Here is a 23,054-nt window from a genome sequence, read left to right as displayed (position 1 = left end):
ATTCATGTAAGGTTAGGTATAAACACATGATAATGGGGACAAAGAATCAAAATATCCTCCTGAAGAAGCCACCCCAGGGAATGCAGTAGCTTAGTACTTCTTGAATTCATACAATGCCTCCTTAACTCTGCTTGGCAGATTCATTCAAATTGATTTGTTTGTAAGATTGCAATATGGCATCAAATCTGGCTTCAAACAAAGAATGGTTATAAACAACAATGTATTAAATTCAGAGAAATACCTGGAGAACATTTGGATTAAAGTAAAGATACGTTTTTTAAAAAAAATTAATTGTCCTTATAAAAGGAGAAGAAAGGAAGATGAAAAAGAAGACAACAAAAGATATCATACACTAGAAATAAAAACAACAAATTTAGTTAAGTGGTACTGATTTACATTAAGGACCCCAAAATGCAAATGAAGTAGTTGAAATGATCCAAAGATAATACAGAGATAAAATATTAAAATGATCATGTATTTTCTTAAAAACAATTAATTTAATTCAGGAAAAAATGACCAAATACATTAAGAAAATGATGAAGAAAGAAATGAAAAATTAAAAAAGACTTATGATACAGTATGAGTAATAAAGATTAACCTCCAAATACCAGTTCCTAAAGAAGAGAAAAGATAGAGTCAGAGATGACACAGACAATAAAGAGTTTATGATGCCAGCCTCAGGACCTGAATCAAACCATCATAATTCATGAGAGTAAAATGAACACAGAGAGAGACAGAGGTAGTAGAGTCACAGAAACACAAAGAGATAATTCCTCATCAAAATTTGTTAATTTATAATTTCAGTTAGAGACCAGTATAAGAGGAGATATTTTTTAAGAGAGTATCATAACTACAGTAATCAAGTCCTTTTTCATTCAGGCTTCCAATAGAAAACCATGTAACTGGTCATTCCAGTGTTTGTTTACTGGGATTTTGAAATGGCAGTGTCTTATTTCAACATCAAGCAGTCTACTTAGGGTTCTAGGTTGGTCGTTAGACTCCTTAACATCTGGCCCATTACCAGAAATGATATGAAGAGAAGACTGAACATATTTGAGAGTGTGTGTTTGCCCTCCTCCTACCAGAACCTGTGATGGGGAAATGAAGAAGGTTGGTCTAGGTTCTATCTCCCCCAGAAAAGACAGCCAGCCACCTAACCACTCAATCATCTCAGACAAGCCTAACCAGTGAATCACAAACCCATCAAAACTGTGACCTTGATCCTGTCCTGAAGCTGGGAGAAGAGAATCCAAAGACAGACAATTGTGCTTCTCTCCAGGAATTCTGGCTATGCTCCCCTTTTCCCCTTAAAAAGTGGATATATTTATCAGACAAAAGAAAGCGGGTGCTTCAAGTTGATCGTCAAATGAATAGTAAAATACTTATTAATATCTATCAGAGAATGAATCCTTCTACTGGGGCAGAAAAGGGTAGGCATAATACATTCCACTAACTGAGATTTTTTTTCTATTAAAAACTGGTGGATCTCATACCTTGGCTCAAATGTGAGCTACAAAAACAAAACAAAACAAAACACCATATTATCTTGGATTTAGAACACTCGCAATCTGGGCCAGTGTTTCCTTCCCACAATGTTTGCCTGTCTCAGAGCTTCACTTATGTATGTTGGTACAACATTTATTTCACGGTTTTCAACAACTTGTAATATGGCCACATGCACTCTGGGGAAAATGTTTTCATCCCCCTGACATTGCCAAACTATAAACAAATGCAGTTTCTTTTATCAATTAGTTTTCTAATTTCTTTGGAGCAAAAGGAAATGAAGGTAGTAGGTTTTAGACTTATGTGTCTTATGAAAACAGAAGTACAAAGCCAAAAACAACATATGAAAAACTAAAAATGATAGTCTGGAACAGAATTGAATCATTGATTCTGTGAACCCTTTAATTGATGCAGAGAAAACAAAACTCTCTTTTAAGAAGTTGTCACCAAGGCCATACAGGAAGTGGGAAGCAGCTTAGGTCATCTTTGGAGTCAAATTAGTTTTGAATCCAGAGCCATGGATGAAAAGTTGAGACAGAAGCACAATGCAGGCCCTTGCTACATAACTTTAGCCATGTACCTCTTTCTGAGGAAAGAATGAGCAAATGTAAGAAGCAATGCAATAATGCATCCTCTGAAAAAAAAAGTTGAGGCTGGAGAGAGATAATGGCAGGAAAGTTAAGAAGAACTGATATTTCTCCATTCCTCCAAGAAGGGGAGGACCCTATTTAACCTCTTATTATTATTTGAGTGAAGAGTGAAGACTTTTAGTAAAAAGAATAGGATGCATTCTGACTTCCTGGCTGTGAGTTGCTATTAATGGTTCCACAGTATTATTACAAGTTCACATAACTCTTTGTCAAAACAAACATGGCTTTTACTTCAATCCTGAAGCCTAACGTTTACAAAGCAATGTTAAACAAACAATTTATATTACATAAGTTGGTCTGGAATTACCTATGTCTACTTAAAGTAGCAAAATACTTATTCCAATGTTTTCTATCAATATTTAAAACAAAGCCTTTAAAAGAAAAGCAAGGGAAAAATAGTTCTATCTTTCCCTCTAAGCTGCAAAAAAAGTGGCCTTAAGCATTAGTGTTTTATAGTTTATAGTTTAGCAAAAAAAAAAAAAAAAAAAAAAAAAAAAAGCATCTATACGTGCATTTCCCAAGGAATTAAGTGTCAGTATTATAATGACATTACTTTAGCATATACATGATAGCATCAAAATTATCAAGATTTAAAGACTGAAGTGTTAAGGAAAAGCAAAAATAACTAACATTAATTAATGTTCTGAATAACACTTGGGAGACACATATTTGTCAATCAGAAGTACAGCATAGCTTACATCATATCTTAAGGATTTATTTCTGTCGTATACATAATGCCTTTAATAACACTATTTTTAAATTAGGCATTTTTATAAACAATTTTATGAAAGCAGCCAATGATATATTTAAAATTATTTGAAATTATTATATTTATTTGTGTCACAATGCCCATTATCTTATTTGTTGTAGGTGTGAATTTTGGCTTTTTCTTTTACAAATATTTTATCTTTCCTTATGTGCATTTCTGTGTGTACAGCGTGAGGAATATACACATAAGTACAGAGACTTGAAGAGGCCAGCAAAGGGTGGCAGACCCCCTGGATCTAAACTTACAGGCAGTTTTGAACAACCAGATATGGGTAATGGAAACCAAACTCAGGTCTTCTGCAAGAGTAGTACATGCTTTTACACACCGACTCATCTCTCCAGCCCTCACATTTTTTATAAAGCAAATGGACATATTAGAAAGCAAGTGCTGTGAAATACTGTTTTCAATCTACTTCTCTAATTTGTAACACACCATGATATCAATTACTGATGGGTCTTAAGTACTACAGTACATGCAATGCATTGACAGTCTCTGATCCCTCAAAAAATAGGTGTCTGTAATCCAACAAACTATTAAGTAATATAATTTAAAAAGCTCCGTATTCACTAAGTTTCTTATATATTTAAAATGTGTGAATTTCAAACATTTTGGGAAGATCAAAATACTCTGTCCTCTCTTAGCCATTTGCAATATTAAATATATAGTATTAAACCTTGGCAGTCTAAGAAACACATCTAAAGTTATTTTAAACCAAAGCTCATTATTGTATATTCAATAGAAACTCAGCACTTCCTAGAATGTTATACAAAATAAATGATCATGGTTTAAAGAAATAATTCACAATAATTCCAACTGACATTCCTAATTAAACAGACATTGAAAAAAAAAATGAAGCCTAAGAAATCAGATAGATCTACTCTCTTGGTAGAAAAAAACAGACAAATTATATCATCTATAATATTTCAAATTAGACTGATAAAATTAGCCTATACTGTACAGAAATTTCTGAACCAACAAGGAAAATGTATCAGGTGACCTAGTATTTTTACCACCTTAATTACTGGGTTCCTTTGAATTTCACTCTTTTAGAGGCCTGCTTTTATCTTTGCAGTAATGATCCAAGACATTAAAATCAGGCTTTTGAGTGACTCAATTTGCCTTCTCAGGTTCACACAGTAGCTATTGATGTTCCATGCTGTCTTGTCAGAGAGCACTTACAACATTAGTGAGTTTAGGGTGTAATTAGGCAAGGATATGACAGGTGAAGGGAAACCATGCAGCTCTCTTGGTTTCAGGATTTGATTTCTGATTTTTCAGGCATGATGGATTATTTCAATTCTACTAGAATCCTTGCAAAGGTTTAGATTTCTGGACAAGGTTTGAAATCCCCTCATCTAACCCAAGGATGCTGTCTAGAGACTGATGAATGCAACAAAGAGAGGAGAAACTAGACAGCATAGAATGAACACACATCATTCACATCATTTAGTCCTTGGAAATATTTAGGCTTCAGTGCTGATCAGAAACAGCTGTAGTCACTCTTTTTAGGGAGGAAGATGTGCTGGGATGAGTAGTACAGCATATATTCAGTTTTCCAGGAAGGGATGGTATCAGGATTGGCCAGGGCTCATAGTACATGTGTTTCTGAAGCACCAGGCTCAGTTCAGTTGACTTTTTTCAAGAACAATTCTATTAAGTGTATTTCAAAATTCCCTTTATGGACCTGCTAGAGCTCAAAATTCTCAGAGGTCAGAAAGAGTCACACAATGAAGCAAATCATTTAGATTTCATTGTTCTTTTTCGTCTAAGGAAGCCCATGGCTCCTTGAAAGCCATATATCCCCTCCCAGGAGTGCCTTTATACTCATCTATACCATCTGTCCTGTGACAGGTACTATAACCACCCAGTAAACTCAGGAAAAGTCTGCCCCTTATTTTGAACATCTTAAAAGCACTAAATTTCTATTTCAGTTTAAATTTCACTTATGGAAATTGTCAACAATTTTATACAGGTAAAGAGAATTAAATAGATAGTTTTAAATTTTGGCTGTCTAAGATTCTAAATGGCCTTTTATTTTACATTACTATTTATGTTATATGTATATATGTTTTCTAACTCTCCTAGATGCATGAGTCATCTTTTTCTCCATTTTCTCATAAAGTCTTGGTGAGCAGGGAAAATCCATTGTTTTAGAACAAGAAAGAGAAAATCACTTATGGTTGTAAATAATTATTTTAATAGACTAAATTGTGCATAAAATTTTAAGTAATTGATTACAAAGTATTTGTCAGTTTCCTATTGCTTCCCAATATATTGACTTATTTAAGACTAGTAAATGATACTCTCTATTGGGATTATAATATTGTTATTTATAGGGAGGCAGAGAACTCAGAAGCAATTTAACACTTAGGGGGAATTTACTATGAAAATTTTACTAGCATGAAATTTACTGAAATGCAAAGAAGCCCCATTTTGTACGTACAATTCAGTGTGTGTGTTTGAATTTTCAGAGTTAAAATGTTTATTATATATATTTAAAGCATTCAGCATGGTCTGATGCCTTGATAAACAGGCAGCTAACGAGGTAACTATACAGTTAACTAAAGTGACACTAACCATGGCTTTTCTTTTTCATATATAGGACCCACTGTTTTGGGTAAATTGTAAATGTGCTCAGTGCTAAATGCTGGCTTTTTTGTTGTATGTTAGGCGTCTGTGTTTACTTATCCTTCATAGCTACTTTGTTGTATGGTGAGGAAAATACTGTGTGATCTTATTGTATGCAGAAGCTACAAAAAGAAAAGCAAAATCCCAGAAACAAGAAATAAAATGGTATTTACAAGAAACAAGGGGAAGCAAGAGGATAAAGATCAAACTGAATTTTTTAAAAGTTTATTTTAAACACTTCAATAAAATCCATAGCCTGGTTGTTGTTTTGGTTGTGGTGTTTCTTTGATAATAGTGAACTAGATTCTAAAATGTCAGAAACCTTATGTAAAGGCAGCCCCCTACGACTCAGACAGAGTCAACATTAGGACTCATAACAGATGCTATGAAAATGAAGGAAAAAGGAGAGGGTCACAGAGAAGACAGGCATTCTTTGTGGCTGCCACCTTCATGGAGAAGAATTGAGAGAGCCGTCTAGGTCACTGAGTGAGAAAGCCCATGGCTTTAATAAATGAGTTGGCAACTTCTCGGGGGAGAGGGAGAAAAGTCTGTTGAGAATCACTACAGCTTGCAGTCACATAGTGGCAGTAATAGAACTAGAGAAATAATGATTCCCATTGTTATCAGATCCAGCTCCAAGCAAGGTACCATATGACATACATGACCCCAGAATTGAATCTGTGCCTTTCTTGTAAAGAATGGAAAAGTGTACATGTTTTTATTTGTTCATTTCTTTTGCTGCTGTTGTGGCTGATGTCTTCAAATACATGTAACTGCATTCCCTGTCCAATTTTGGTGTCTCTCCATTTCTTTATCCTGGATTAACCCCACTTGCATTTCTATGTTTCTCTGTGTAGTGGCACTATCGAACTATGTACAATATATTGCGCCTGGGGATTTCACTCATCCCCTAGAGATTTTCTTGGTTCCTTAATTTTAAGTAAATAAACAAGCATAACCATAACCTTCAAAATATACAAGATTTCTTTCAGAGGTCCCTCAATGAAACATGGACCATTAAAACTTCTTTATGTCTAATCACATCATGTTTCATTAGAAACCTGCCATGCACATTCCTAAACGTATTATCAAAGGTTGCTTTTGCTATACACAAGTATAAGTTTGAATGGTGTCAGGAAGCACCCTATGCAACCTATATTTCAAAACCTATAAAATTACTATGTGTCCCATTAGTGAAAAGAAGTTTTCAGATTAATGATCAAAATAAAACTATCCAGGTGTCCATGGGTATATTTAAATCAAAGTTTTGCCCTTCATCAACAAGCTTAGTAACACTAGCCAATATTTCTTAATATCTCTCAGGCTGCTTCTTTATCTCTAACATGCTAATAATTAAACCGCTTTCTAGATGTTCTAATGAGTATCTCAGGATCAATACTTGTCTGTGTTACCTTTCCTCATTATACTTTCACTGAAGTCCTTTACTCGGTGATAGATTATGATACTGGACCCATTTGTTTTCACACATTTATAGACTCACCACTGAAATCTAAGAGAACCACATTGCCACAGTGTGATTAAAATGAATACAAATCTATTTTAATTTGATTCAAAGGAGTGGCAGTTGTACAATGGGCAAAAGTATTCTTCTAACAAATCTTTAATAATGATGTGATTGCTGAGTATTTTGCAAACAGTGGGATATGAGAAACAGTGGTAAACTTGAATGTGAATTTTATATTCGCAAGCAGGAAGCTGAGCTCCATATACAATTCCATCTGGAGTGCTTCAGCCATCAAACTGGGGTTTGTACCTGATTGCTGTTTGCTGTTTTTGAGTGTAAGTAAACACTTTTGACTATTCCACTTATCCTGAGTTTGACATCCTTAGTGTTTCTATGTGACTGAGCATAATAGTACTATTTGAATTATTTCCAAGGACTAAACTCACCCATTGACAAGTGGAGCAACCAAAAGAGTTGGGGTATGGGTAAAAATAAGTCTGTGGAATCCAAAAATTGGCATTTTGAGAAAAAAGTATCTGTAATAAGAATGCCCAACCTCTCTGAGTCCCAGTTTGCTTCACTGTAAAAAAAAGGAAAATGAGACTAATATTGTTCTTCTAGAAAGAGTGACAAAGTTTCATCAAGTCAAGTCAAATACAGTGACTATACTTATTTATCAAAATGATGATGAAATCAGAATTCCAAAATCATCAGATTGTACACTTTCCATATGTTATGATATATATCAAAATAGATATAACTTTACTGAGGTAGAATTAATGTACCATATATATATGGAGAGAGAAAGTGAGAGGAAGGAGAGAGAGAGAGAGAGAGAGAGAGAGAGAGAGAGAGAGAGAGAGAGAGAGAGAGAATTCTTTCTATTAGTTTCTCCATTATGAAAGGTGTGTACTTTCTACCTTAGAGTTTGCATTGTGTATGTCTTGGAAGGATAGCCAGACAATCATTGACATTGTTCTAGGAAATCTATGGGTACAACATACCCTCCACATATGCTAAACTCTATCTGCTACCCAGGTACATATAATTTAGGCACACCAGTGTGACTTTCATTGATCCTAGATCTCAGGCAAATAATAAATAGCATTTTCTATCACTGTGTGGAATTGTGGATGGGATACAAGAGAAGGTGGCATGTATTCTTTCAAGGTACACAGGCTCGAATTTTTGGTCTTCATGTATTAGTTTATGACCTGGGATAGTGGACAGATCTTAAAAGGACTCTGGATACCTATCATTAAATAGCTCTTATCTTCTCAGGTCTATTGTGTACACTGATTCAATAACTCAGTGCAATATGTGAGCCTTTACTGCTCAGCAGAAGGACTATCACTACCTCTTCATGTGCTTTTCCTCCTCTTCAATTATATAAAAGATCATTGAGTAAGGAAGCTATATTTATTTTTCACTGTGTACCGGTTGCCTAGCACAGATTCACATGCTACATGTAGAATTAATATTTGTTAAATGGTGAATGAACACATAACTAAAGTGGTGCCTCTGTGCAATTCCATTCTCCTGATGAGGGTAGAAGAATACCAGTAGCTAGCTAAAAATGCTGCTATTGAGATCTAATATTTAAAAGAGTGGTATATGTTTTTATAATTTATTATTAACTCATTCACAGTACTTAATGTAACTTTTGGTGTGTGATTTCTGCTGAATTGCCGCTGGCTTCTTATATATATAATCCTGAAGTCTTCTCATGTGGCACTCTGTATGTCCAATAGCATTTGAGAATGAGGCATGAAACTGTCCAGGCTGACCCAAAGCATTAGAGACTTAGATAAGAAAGTTTAAGAAAGAAGTGCATCTCGCACAGCATATTGTAAATATTACTGGGAATCCAATCCAATATATATATTAACTCCACGATTTGAAGATTAAAAATTTCTTCCTGCCCTTGCCTCTTTCTCTCCTTCCCTTCTGAAACCCCCTCCCCCAACACACACAATCGTTAGCCTGCTGGAGTATTGATCTGGATTCTAGAAGACTTTATCTCTTTGTGATGAGCTGCAATATGATTATAATCGATTGAGTGAGTCAAAGCATAGCGTCCCATTAATCTCTCTACTTCATAGATTTATAAAAGATATATGCACACCCATGTGTTTAAGTGTATACATATTTGTATATCCTTTATGCTTTACAAAATATTTAATGTACTTGTTAGACTTTAAATAACCAGAGAGACGCTCAAGCTTCATATAAAATGGAAGCAGAAGTGAATGCGTCTGAAACTTTTCTCATAAGTCCAAGCTCTCATGGTAGTTTTGGAAAATATGGAACGTGGCTACATCTAGGGTAGAGAGCAAATAAAGATGGACAGATCATATCAGATTGTTGTGGTGGTAGTCCCAGATAATCATGATTAAATATTAATCGTAAATCATGTAGTCTAGAACTTGTATTGACAACTAAATTGTAGCTCCTATGAAATAATAGCATCCCCTACAATGATCACTAAACTCAGACTTTACTAGATGACTGCTCTAATTGAGAAGAAAGTCCTATGGATCCTGATGTTGTTTTCCCCATAGTGATGCTTCATAAAGAGCAAAATGCCATTGTATTTGGGGGTCATATGATTTCAAGCAAGCATCATTGTCCCATAAATGCGATCTTCCTACATTTCCAGTCATCGAAGCACTATTCCAAAGATGTGACTTAAAATATATACAACATAGGTGAAATTAAAGAAATCTTGGAACTACCTAGATGGTTCAACTGGTTTAGTGAGCGAAGGCATTTGCTGCCAAACTTGACAATCTGAATTCAAACTCTGGGACCTCATATAATGGAGGGAAACCTGACAATTGTAAGTTTTCTTCTGACCTTATGTGTGCACCAGCACATGTATACATATGTACATATACACAATTGCAATAAAGTTTTTGAAAAATAATTTCACTAATATTTCTCAGCAAATAATATTCAGAAATAATCCTTAAATTTGTATTATTTGCATCATCTGGCCTATAGACTTAGTCTAAGTATTTGACTTATAACTTTAAAAAAATAGAATGCTTTTTTCAATTTAGAAAATTCTAACTTCTCCTATAAATTCTATGGCTTCCTAAAAATATTGGATAACATAAGCCAACAGAGCTGTGCATCCTATGAAGTTCAGCCAGAGTGTGCAGCAAAATTATTCTTTTTTTCTAACCAGCCTATAGACTAAAGGCACAACCTGTTCACAAGTGAATTGTATATAAATAATGTCTCTACTTAGTGTAATTGCAAGTATATCATCTGTTATAAATCTTCATTAATATAACCAGCTCCACTGTGTGTGTTATTTAACTCCTTTGTAAGTTATCTTGAGTTATGTACTAGCTTAATGTCTTGGGGCAAATTCCCATATGCTAAATGTTAATATATTCCTTCTCCGCTTTCCCCAAGTGTTTTATCATCTGTATGATATCCTTCTTTATACATAAATTATATATAAAATATTTATTATGAATATATATTATAGATATTCTTTTTATCTGTGGGTGACTGTGTTTTATTTAACAATAGCAGATGTATACAGTTTCCCTTGAAATGTTTATCATTTACTAAGGGACATTTACAGGGAGAGAAAAGCTCTAGGCATGAAAGCAATAATTGCATTTAACTTGCAAGATGCATAGCTATTTATCTTGTAACTAGAAATCCACTGAGGAGAAAGGTTTGTCTGATAAGACAGAAAAAAATGGAGACAAACATATGAAGTATCCTTTCAACACTTCTTCAAGCAAGACCATAAAGCAGTAAAGCAGACTTCCATTTAATCAGGCTCCTCTTGTGTGCATAGAGAGAGGGGGTGGGGGGTAATAAGAAAGAGTCTTCCAAAGCCAATAAACCTTCACTTGTGATATTTTTTGAATATATTTTTTAGTCATACTTGATTTTTTAAAGGTTTGATAGTATGCATTGAAAACTTAATAGTTACACTGAGCATAAAGTACATGTAAAACAAAATGTAACATGGAAATAGTCAAAGTTTTCTTGTTGTGTAAAGATTTTTTTGTTTTGTTTTGTTTTGTTTTCTTTATTTCTTGGACTTCATACAGTCTGTGAGTTGTTTCTGGGGCAGTGCGAGCCTCTGGGGTTAGCATCCCACTATCAGTGACTGCATATTATGTCTGTTCTTTTGTGACTGGGTTATCTCACTCAGAATGATATTCTCTAGATGCAGCCATTTTCTTAAGAATTTGGTCAAGTCATTGTTTCTGGTGGCTGAGTAGTATTCCACTGTGTAAATGTACCACAATTTTTGTATCCATCTTCTGAAGGACATCTGGGTTCCTTCCAGCTTCTGGCTATTATAAATAGAGCCGCTATGAACATTGTGGTGCATATATCTTTGTTGTGTGTTTAAGTGTCTCTGGGGTATATGCCCAGAAGTGGAATAGCTGGGCCTTCAGGTAGTATTATGTCCAATTTTCTGAGGTATCGCCAGACTGATTTCCAGAGTGGTTGTATTAGTTTGCAACCCCACCAACAGTGGAGAAGTGTTCCTCTTTCTCCACAACCTCGCCAGCATCTGTTGTCATCTGTGTTTTGGATCTTGGCCAATCTGAATGGTGTGAAGTGGAATCTCAGGGTTGTTTTGATTTGCATTTCCCTGATGGCTAAGGATGTCGAGCACTTCCTCAGATGTTTCTCAGCCATTCGATATTCCTCAATTGAGAACGTTTTGTTTAGCTCTGTAGCCCATTTTTTAATAGGGTTATTTGATTCTCTGGTGTCTAGCTTTTTGAGTTCTTTGTATACCTTAGATATTAGGACTCTATCTGATGTGGAGTTGGTAAAGATCTTTTCCCATTCTGTTGGCTGCCGTTTTGTTTTCTTGACTTGTGATATTAATAAAGGTAAATGTCTTGGTAAACAGATAAGTGTTGATTTCTAGACTAGTCAGAAATGGGAAATGGAAATGGGAAAGAAACTCCAGAGATCGCTTTTTCAGAATGCATATTACAATTTGAAGGTTCCAGTTGAGTCAGAATTTCTGAATATGAGGTAAAAGCTTGGGCTTTGTAGCCACAAGGTCCTGACATATGTGTAGCAGCATCTTCAAACTCAAATGAAAACCAACATCTCTAGAGCCTTTGCTAAGCTACAAAGTAGAGACAGTCCCACTAGAGCTTTCAGGGTATTTCAAGGCCTACTGGTTTGCTTTGTCTGAGATGAGAGAGAGGTGTCAGGGATCGTCTTGTCTGCAGTCTGGTGCAGGCATCTACTCCATTTTACTTCCTTGAAACAAAGCCCTCACTGTGGGTCTGTTTATAAAATTGTACATTTCTAAAGGAAGGATGAATAAGCAAGACGAAAACTTGCTGTTTTTCCCAGTTTTCTTCCTTTCTGAGTAAACTTCAGTGCATAATATATTCTCAGGAAAACAAACAAATTTACACCCAACTGTGTCCAAAAGTGAGAAATTCTATTTATTTGGAAGCTGCAAGTACAACTATCTTTCATAAGTGCATAGTGGAGTTAAGGAACATTGGAGAAGACCAGTAATATCAATCAGAATCTTGATTCTACAGAGAAATAATCTTTTTTTACTTTGTTTGCTTGGTTGTTTGTTTGGTTGGGGGTTTTTTTTTTTGTTTATTTTTTGGTTTTGGGCTTTTTGTTTTGTTTTTATCTGGTCTGATGATGGATTTGCTTCATAATCATGTTGTCAGAGTATATAAATATAGCTTAAGAAAGGATGCACTGTCACTTTGATTTTAGAAACACATCTCCAGCAGCACTCCATTTGAAATTTCCTATATTAAATGTCAGCCCAGGCCATCATTTGTTTTGAATGGGAGAAAGTATACATCATAGACACAAGGCACTGAGAAATTTCTCAATAATGAAAACTTACTCAGGATAGTAAGTGCAAGGGGACTGACTCTGTTTCATAGTAAGGTTCTAAAACTCTTGCTTTTACTCACGACCCTCTCTTGACTCTCCTTCAACTCCCTGGGTCAGATAGAATTATCAGCCCTGATGGCAAATACTACATCGTCTCAGAAGGTTCAATGGGGCACATGCTTATTTTTCTATTAGTGATATGGGGACTTGAATGGTAGAAAGTAGACAAGAGGAAATAACACATGTTATACTCTGGTCCTGTACTGTTTGGTAGGAACTACCAAGGTGCAAGGGTTCGATAAAAATATATATATTTAAAGTATTTAGTACACAGGGCATAAAGAAATTTAGGACAAAATAAAAACATTAGAGTTTCAATAATACTAGGCTCACTGTAAATACTGAGTGGTTGGTACATGTGATATATGACTGGCATATTGGGCAATGCTAATAGTAACTCCATAAAAAAATATTTTTAGTTTTCTAAATATCAATGATTATCAAACATATATCCATGAAAAAATGCCCAGTGCCTAGCCCCAGGTGCCCTAAGTTTTCAAAGTACATATAACACCTGTGACTCTTGTTAAAGGTAAGTTTCAACTAATCAGGAGGGCCTCTGGAAAGTAAGCATTTCAGCGGATCCAGGGATCTGATGCCACTGTTCCATGGAGCACATTACACATGAGACTGAGCACTGGCAGTCACCGTCATTTCCTCAGGATGTTAATCTGCAGCCAAGTAGAAAGTAGTTTAACATTTAAATACGGGCACAGGTGTTTATGCTTTATTTTTAACCAAAGACCAACTAGACCAAGGTGAAAATTATTTGGCAAAAGAAAGCAAATCTTGTTGATCTTTGGTCAGTCCTGAAAGCTTAGAAGAAACTTCTACCATGCAGATATTTAGAAGGAATTAGTTTGATTGGTTCAATGATATATTTTGTTCTGATTGAGGAATTTACTGATGATAGTGTTTTTACATGTAGCAAAAGAATGTTTGAACACATTCATTAAGTGAGCTTTTCTTTTAACTGTTCTTTTATCTCTATGGTTTTGAAAATAAGTTCAAATATACTGGCTTCCCCTTTCAATTTCATTTGTACTTTTTATTTTTTATTCATTTTGTAGGAACTTTATGAACTTTATGAACTATGCTCGCTCCCCTGCCCAGCCCCTCCCCCAACTAAAAGGAACACAAAAGTTGAATGGGTGAGTGGTAAGAGAGACAGGGTATGTTTTAGTGCATGCTGCCAATCTGGTAAGGCCTCAAATGTTTGCAAGCAAGGCAAAGAAATAAATTTCTCTTCTCTGGCTAGGAATTAATTAAAATCTAAGGTCTAAGAAATTTTATTTTCTTATCAAGAGTTTATTTATAGTACTTATTTTTAACTCTTCAGAATCTTGGCAAGCTAGCATGAGGTTCATATATGCACAATTTTGTATCTCTGAGCATAGAATTTAAGCTACAACAGGATGGCAAGTAATTGAAATACATTTTAAAGGCACTGTTATTAATTTAGTGATTCTTAGTCATGGACGATTTCACTCTGAAGTGAAGACATTTGACACTGTCAAAACCTGCTACTGGCATAGAGCGGGCAGAAATCACACATGCTGCTGAAATACCCTATGATGTTCCTGAGAGACCATTACTGAACTAACCACAATGAACAGTAGTCAGGAATGCCATGGGTTAGAAACATTACTACTGAAACTACTCCAGGCATAGATTACTGTTTCTGAAAATGAGTGTATCTATCAATAAAATAACAAGTCAGAAATAGTATAATGGGCAGAATGTTTGATGTGGCACAGTGCAGGAATCAGGAAAGAATCTTGATTCCTTCTGAGAAACCTGAGGCACTCTGCAATTTATTTAGCCTCTCAAAGTTTGCCACGGTTTCAATGAGTGTCCATTCATTAAAGGATTGTTCCCCTGGATGGTGTTATTAGGAGTTGTGTGCTTATTAGAAGTGTGTATTTTTGAAAGGGACTTCGACCAATGTATCTCTTATTGGTTACCTGCCTAATGAGGTGAAATTTCTTCTATTATGTGAGCTTAATTAGAAACTCCAAGCAAATGAGTCTTAGTCTTGGACTGAAGATTCCAGAATTGTGAATAAAATAATCTTTCCTTACTAATAAGTTATTCATTTTTCATTAATTGCTTCAGATATTGAATATAACCTCCAGAAACATAAGCATCAACATGCTTTTTTTCTGTATTAGGTTATTGGCTCAGGTATTTCAGGATAGCAATAGAACACTGACTTATAGAACAACAAGGATTTCAATCAAGAGTCCTTGAATTGAGGTAATATGCTATAATATAGAAAATCAAGGAGGCTTTGCTCTCCTTACCAAACGCTTGCATGGGAAGGTAGAAGTCCTATATATTGAGAACTTGCTTATCATTTATCATTTCTGTTGATGGCTTTCTGGCTTTCTCCTGAAAAGCTCTAAGGGTGCCCATGACTGGGTCCCGATAGTCCTAGTGGCATAATGGCCACCCACTCATAGTTGAGAGTTGATCTTGAGCAATCATGTTCAGCTCAGGCTCACAGGGTGCCCAGAATGATGGCTAAAATTAATTCGCTACATTCAACTCACCTTTTACCTCCCCTCCCTCATCTTTACCATTGCATTGTGTAGAGAGAGCAATCAAAGGTTGTATAAGGCAGGCACAGTATTTGTCAGTGTCTGGATGTTGGCTCTGAGCTCATTCTCCTTTTATTTCCTTCTCCTCTTCCTTAGCCTTTCTATTTCAGGTTTAAAGAAAGAAGTCACTTTTGAATTCTGTCTCCCAGAATCAAGTGATAGAAGATCCCAATTGCTGCAGAACTATTTCCATTTTGGATACACGGTGATTCACAAAGAGCCAGGGCTACAGGCTCAGTGTCCAGCTGCGTTCACAGTTTTTCACAGTAGGATGTTTCAGTAAAGCCAAGTAAACTCTTATAAATGACTGCAAAAAGATTTGAGAGCTGACCCATTCATCCTGTTATATAGCTGACCCCTTCAGATGTGCTAGGCAGGAATGGCTTCTAAGAGTGTGCCCTTATAATAAGACAACTCGACTGATGATTTGGTAGAAGCTACTCTTATTAAAGCACTGACTTCTTAAAATACACATTATACTCAATTGGTCCATGAGTATACCTTGCTGTCATGAGGAGGACAACATGGTTCTCTGTCTATGTTAATGTGTTTTCTTCCTTAAATGTAAATTTTCTTCCTCACATTTCATGACAACTATGTTTATGTGATCACTAATGACCTTTATGGTAAGGTACTCCTGAACTTTTCTTAAGGGATACTAATGAATTGCTGTGGTCAATATAGCAGAATATCTTGGAAAAAGAAGAGGATGTAACTTTTAACTAGATTGGTGTCTTTGCTGTTTGGTACTCATATACAGAGGTCATAGAGGCACTATGTATAAAATAAGCTACTTAAACATTTTAATAATGTTGTAGTAATGATTCCTTAATTTTAGCTAAAGGAATTATTTCAATGTCATAAGAGAAAAATTAAGTTATTCAAGGTGCAAAGGATGCTTTAAAAGTCTTAGCAGATTTTTGAAATGTAATACTCTTGCACTGTGGTGGCAAGAGTAGAAACTGAGTCTAATTGGGAAGAGCTAAACAGGTCTGGATTTTGTCCTTCAGTTACTATGTTATTGTAGGAGAGCAAAAGTGCGTCTATCGGTGTCAGTGTTGATTTAAACTCAAGAATATAAATATCTAGTTTATCCAACTTACAGGCTTGCAAATAGTTAAAATGAATCATGCATAAAATGAGCACATCTGGTAATATGGCTACCATTTATTATGTGCTTACATTGTTATACATCTTTTTGTTCAGCATTTCATATGTGTTCCTTCACTGAGCCTGCACATAGCTCTAAAAGTATTGATACATAGGCACCACTAGGACTGGAAAGTGGAGATGTGGTAAGCCTCTGTGTCATATGGACGGTCTGCAACTACAACTACACAGCAAACTCTAAAAAATGGGCACCTGCCTGGAGAGCTAACAAAAATATGAAAGAGAAATAAATGAGAATCTTTGAAGAAGAAATCTGATACCTTCCCAATGTTACAGTAATTATCAGAGGAGATAAATCAGAATGGTTGGAAACTCTTATTCTTGTTTCATGGATCAGTGTTATCAGTGTTACTGTATCTTGAATTCTATGTGGGGAAAGGCACCAAATACTTCAAAACTTAGAGCATATTAAGGTCTTAATCCAGATGCTTGTGACATACAACTGATTTTAAAAAAAAGGTCTCAACTCATCAGGTGGTTCTAAGGTAAATATTTCTAACTGCCAGGCTTTACCCTGCCCAACAATAATAACATTTATTACAACTCAATGAGAGTTACCAGTGATGATAATAGTTGACTGGAAAAGCATTGGCATTGAAGAAAGGTTTATTCTGCTCAGAAAGCCTATAGTAGGCAACCCATAATTTAGAGCTAAAGACACAAAGGGAAAGGTGCACAGCAAGAGTCACTGGTGTTTGTAGGTATCTGTGGCTTTAAAATGACCACCCAATGGCTTCTTATTGGTGCCAACACATTTGCTCATTCTTTATTGGCTTTGCAGAGTGATTAACATCCATTTAGAAATCTTTGAAAGTTTTAACAGAAATACAACAAACCTTAGAGCAGCAATTTTAGTGCCAGTAATAATATGCATGGAGAAAGGGAGATGGATTTTTTTCCCTATGAACAAATAAATGAACAGCTTTTAACATCTCTGCTATTGCACTTTCTCTTCTGTCTTTTACCTCACCATCTCAACCCTGAATTTAAGCAACAAAAACATGAAAATCAAGTCTATTTGTGTCCAAGGCATCTGGATTTTATTTTCAAATCCTTAAAACAGCCTCATGAGGTCATTTGTGTGTGTGTGTGTGTGTGTGTGTGTGTGTGTGTGTGTGTGTGTGTGAGAGAGAGAGAGAGAGAGAGAGAGAGAGAGAGAGAGAGAATCTAAAAAACACAGAATACCATCACTGGGTGAGTTAGCTGTTTGTAGGATAATCTAGGAATGACAGATACATGAGTAGATGGGGTACCCAATTAATATATTTATTCCTTCAGTGCCTTGGGAGACTTGTATCCACAATTCTTAAAGTAGAAATAGGGAGAATGTGGATATCATGGAAGAGCCAAGCAGTGCATGCTACTGACTGGCTTTTTAGTAATGTAATCCTGATTCAAAGCATAAAATCTCAATCACTGCCTTTAAGCTATTGAGAAAAAATTTTGGCCACAAGTTTACTATGAATATTTCTTTCAGGTATGATAATTATTAACCAAAATGCCCAGAGTCCTGGAAATGGAATTTAGGCTTCTTTATCAGCATGCTCATCTCACTGTCAAGGAAGTGAGAAAAAAATAGAGACCAAAATGGGGGTATTTAGAGCTTCAGACGGTGAGTTCCACATGTATCATGCTCACAACAGTGACAAGTGCAATCTCCTGAGCTATTTTCTATCATCTATCCATTAGGCTGCACTGCAATTGTGGTGTTACAGTCTCTTGTTGGGTATTTAAGTTAACTTTTTGGTGCTTTTATGGCCAGGGTTGAGAATTCTTGGTAGAAGACTTAAGAGATGAGAGAGAAAGCTAAGGGACTATTTGAGTGAGTCCCTTTAAAGAAGCCAACAGTTTCTCTCGCTGTCCTTGATTCGCCATCTGGCTCTGGGAGTTTGCTGCCAAACATTCCAGGATTGTGAAATTCAAATGCATGATTAGCCCTCCATCTCCCATGCCAGCATGCTTCCTAGGAAAATCAGGACTAGGATCAGACTCTAAAGAGCAACACAAGTTTAGTGGGAATAAGAGAAAAGTACTTGTCTAATTCAAATATTTAAGGAAACTCTCTCCTTGGTTTTTCTCATTGCTCCCCTGAGTTAATGCTCATGATTTCAAGTTTAATAAACTAGCTGGTATATTCTTGCCATCTGTCCCTTCAACCATACCTAACAACCTAACACTACATAGGCCAGATATATCATTCAGCATCTTGTTATTATCAACAATCCCTCACAATAAGGGGGATGACAGTTTTTTTTTTTTTTCATTAGAAACCTTCTGATATTTATCTTCAGTATGAACCAGTCAGGAAGCATTGGTCTAAGGTTTGCAAAACAAAATGTTCAGTGCATACTTAGTAAGTCTCCAGAAGCTTCCTACATTGTTCTAACTTATTTTTTCAGACAAAAGGCATAGGTGTATTCTTTGCCTATGATTTGATGATAATCATGAAAACTAATGTCAAAGAACAGTGGTCCTGGGAGGCCAAAGGGAAGATGTTACCTGTAGGATAATGTTCATTCACTGGCCAGTTGTCCACCTGAAGCGTAGCATTGCCCCCATTCCTGGTGAAGCGCACCACATGGTATTTGCCATCATTGACGGGGGTTCTTTCTTCTTTAATGGAGATATCAACTGTGCCAATATTGAAGACAACTCCAATTTTCCCTTGTTCCTGCAATAAAGAAACACAAAGGGCATGATTGCTGCTGAGTACAGGCTTTACTCCCTTAAAAGTTGATCCTCCAACTAGTAATAAACTTTTACCTGCCCAGAGGGAACTGTCAGTGTGAAGTTAATAATAGTATCCAATATTTCTCAATGGGCTCTCATCCTGAACATTAAAAAAAAATAGTATAGAGCCATCACAAATGTTTTCACTGGCTGCACAGTGCAAGTTGCACCATTCAATGGCCTTCGGCCAATATTGATGCTACTGTGGCAAACTTGAAGTGAGACATGGTACTGAACAGTTTAATTTCTGTGAGATGGATTGGTTTTGTCTCTTACGAAGAGCTACTACTACACTGGATCCTGACATATTTCCCAATTTGAATTCAGGATCAAAGAAGTATTATTAGTCTGCATGCACATTTTGGGGTAAGTTACAGCCAAGGGGGTGGGTGACAAAATGTTATAAGCCAATGGCAAAGAATGGACATTGTAAACCAAATTCCTGTTGATATTTTCTGCAGTTCGAAAGAGCATTCAAATAGTACTTTGAGCAAAGGGCAGTGAAACTGAGAAGGACATTTCAGAGTGGATGACTTCCAAGATTTGTAGCCCTGTTGTTCAGTTAATCTAGAGATAAAATATTTATTCTGTTGCTTATGCTACATGGGACAAGGCAACATCAATAGCTCAAAATGACTTTGGGGACAGAGGAATTGCAATGGGCTCTAGAAGAGCAACATTATAGCGATGAGCATGAAGATGATGGAGACGACAATGGGGGTGGAGATGAGATCATCCACCTCCAGGGAAATGCCTGGAAACGCTGAACCATACATAATAATGCTATTAAAACCTTTACTCTTTCCCGTTAATAATTGGTTATGACTAAGAGATGGAATTGGTATTCATGATGAAATAAAATGAGAGTGGCTTTCCTGGTCAGATACAATCAGCTTCTTTAACCTTTTGGAAAAGCATAATGGCTCTGCAGAGTATCAGAAGGGATGGAGCAAGAGAGAAGAAAACTCTTTTGCTCATCTCTCTAGTTGTCTGGCTTATTGGCAATAGGGCAGTTGATGGTAATAAAATGTAATTGTCATTCTGGCATTGACATGGCTGAGTCATAGTATTTATTTCAATTTATTTCATCATTCTCTCTCTCTCTCTCTCTCTCTCTCTCTCTCTCTCTCTCTGTCTGTCTGTCTGTCTCTCTCTCTCTCTCTCTCTCTCTCTCTCTCTCTCTCTCTCTCACTCTTACCTACTATTTGTTTGTTTGAGGAGCAAAAGGAGAATGAACAAGGAAAGGGAAAAAGAGAAAGGAAGAATGGTGTAGTTAAAGACCAGAATCTATATCATTGAAGTTCTAGGAAATATTTATAGATGTTCAGATTTATTATCCATCTATCCTTCTACCCACTCACCAACCCATGCATCCATCTACCCACTCATCCATTCAGCCATCTATCTGTCCATCCATCCATCCATCCATCCATCCATCCATCCATCCATCCATCCATCCATCCATCCATATCAATTGAGAGAGACAGCAAGCCAGATACTGACTCATCCATCTATACATCCATTCAATATATTAAGGTAATATTAATATCTAGTATTATAAATTAGAATTTTTTGTGGGGTGGACAGTAGTTTCATATTTTTGGTACAGTTCACTGAGTTTCCCAGGAAGTATGTTTTCTTTAACTTGCCATTTATCTTTTTATCTCTTATTGTATAGATGCATCTCAAAGCTGATTAAAGAGACCAGGACTTAAGAGTTTTCATCTCAGTAGTGAATAATGTAGACTGAATGATGCATCTTGTTTCTTGCACTCAGGAAAGTTACTTTGCACATTGTTACTTCCTTTGTGTTCAAACAATATGCTCTGGGATATAAACTATTACCTGCATTTCTCATTTTCTAAACCCTATAAAAAGTGTCCCAATGCCTCCCAACATGTTAACTAAGCAGACACAATTTCAAAGCTTCTGTTTACTGATATGATCACAATCTCGGATTTGTTTTGGTTGGTTTGGTCCATCTATGTTAAACAATATACCTAGCACAGCAATTTATGTATGGGAAGGGAAATATGATGATAGGGTTTTTGTTACAATTTTCATGCACATGATGAATAATATGATTCATTTCATTTTTTATTTGATCTGTGGGGAATTGGGAAATGACATTACTTATGGGCTCTCTATCAGAGAGGTGGCATTCATTATTCATTTTTTAAGAATGTGGTAATGAATGGGTAGGTGGGTGTTCATGCCCTCAAACAAAAATAAGCAGGGCTATAAAAGCCTGAATCATCATATACTTACAGAATGACAGAGCTGGATGAGTTAAGAAACCACAACTGAAACCATTACTCCTCTGCCCACCCTACAAATATAAGCTGTTTATTGCACTGTGGTTTTTCCGTGAGAAACTACTACATAAATCCTGTCTGTATGGAAAAGCCTGCAGTGATTCAGTTCACCTCTGAGTCACTAGTTAATCATAGACAGAGAACAGTATTAGTGTTCTAAAGGGAACAGAGACATTAGTGCTAAGAAGCTTTCAATGACAGAGGAGGCAAAGGACAGTTCTGGCTAATTGAGTTAGTTGATCAACAAGATACATACTTGGGCAGATTTTCTGCAAGATCCATAATAGATCCAGGACATGAAAAGATTTAACCTCTGCCAGAATAAATATTAGGTCCTGATCTTAGATGTCATACATTTGCCACTAGAATCAGGGTTTTCAAAAGGTCTTCTTAGTCCAATTTGCACATTGTCAAATCCAATGTAGCCCCCCCCCCATGTTTCTTTTTTATTTCCGAAATGGTAAATGGGACCGTGCTAGACCTCAGATGTGCTCTCTTTATTAGCAGTCATAGATTTCATTATCATCACCTTCCTGCAATTTGTCATGGTACCACAGTGGCATTATAATCCATGGCTAACTGCTTAGTTTCAGTTCATTAGCGGTCATGGAAGCCTTGTGGCAAACACCCATATAGTTGCCCAGGCTTGAATCTATAATATGCAGCTTCCATGAAAATAAACTCCTGTGGTCCATGTGTCTACAGAGGGATGAAGTGGAGGATAAACACATTAGCTTCGCATCATCCCTTCCTGACCTTGCGGCAGCTTACTTCACAATTCTGAATCCATTTTAAAATAAAATACTGCAGAGAAATATGTTTCCTTTAATATTCTTCAAAGGACTATTATAATAAAATAGTGTTGCTTATGTGATGAATGCTATTGTACATATTTCTCTATGTTACTAATGTATGTGTGTGTGCATATGTGTGCTTGTAAGTGTGTACACACACCATAGACACTAGAAGACAGCCTCAGCTATTTTCTTTGACACAGTGCCCCTCACTGGCCTGTGGATTATCAATTAGGCTCTATTTGCTGGCTCATGGACCCCAGAGGTCTCACTCTTTTTGCCTCCCAGTCACTGTGATTACAGAAATCTGCTGCCATGCCTGACTTTTTACATGGGTGCTAGACATTACATCTAGGCACATAAGGCAAGTACTCTACTAACTGAGCCAGATCATCAGCCCCAAATAATGGTGCCTTGCACATATATAATAATAAGAGAGATGGATGGAATCAGGGGAGAGTGTATAGTCAGTCATTTGCCCATTAAAACAACTGATCTG

At 36.2% G+C, this 23,054-nt stretch overlaps 1 protein-coding gene across 20 annotated transcripts in view; it reads right to left on the bottom strand.

Annotated features, from left to right (window-relative positions):
• NRXN3 (neurexin 3) overlaps positions 1-23,054 on the bottom strand; it is a gene marked incomplete at both ends in the record, with an annotated part of 1,482,596 nt that overhangs the window by 146,946 nt on the left and 1,312,596 nt on the right. For all 20 annotated transcript variants that reach the window (XM_080922160.1, XM_080922175.1, XM_080922171.1 and 17 more), the window contains one exon: positions 19,216-19,387. In XM_080922160.1, coding sequence (XP_080778286.1) covers positions 19,216-19,387 — 172 coding nt within the window. The remainder of the gene's footprint in view (positions 1-19,215; positions 19,388-23,054) is intronic.

This window comes from Micromys minutus, assembly GCF_963924665.1.
Source record: "Micromys minutus genome assembly, chromosome: 1".
NCBI classification, from domain to species: domain Eukaryota; kingdom Metazoa; phylum Chordata; class Mammalia; order Rodentia; family Muridae; genus Micromys; species Micromys minutus.
Note: the sequence above shows the minus strand (reverse complement) of the source record. Positions and strands in the feature narration are given on the sequence as shown.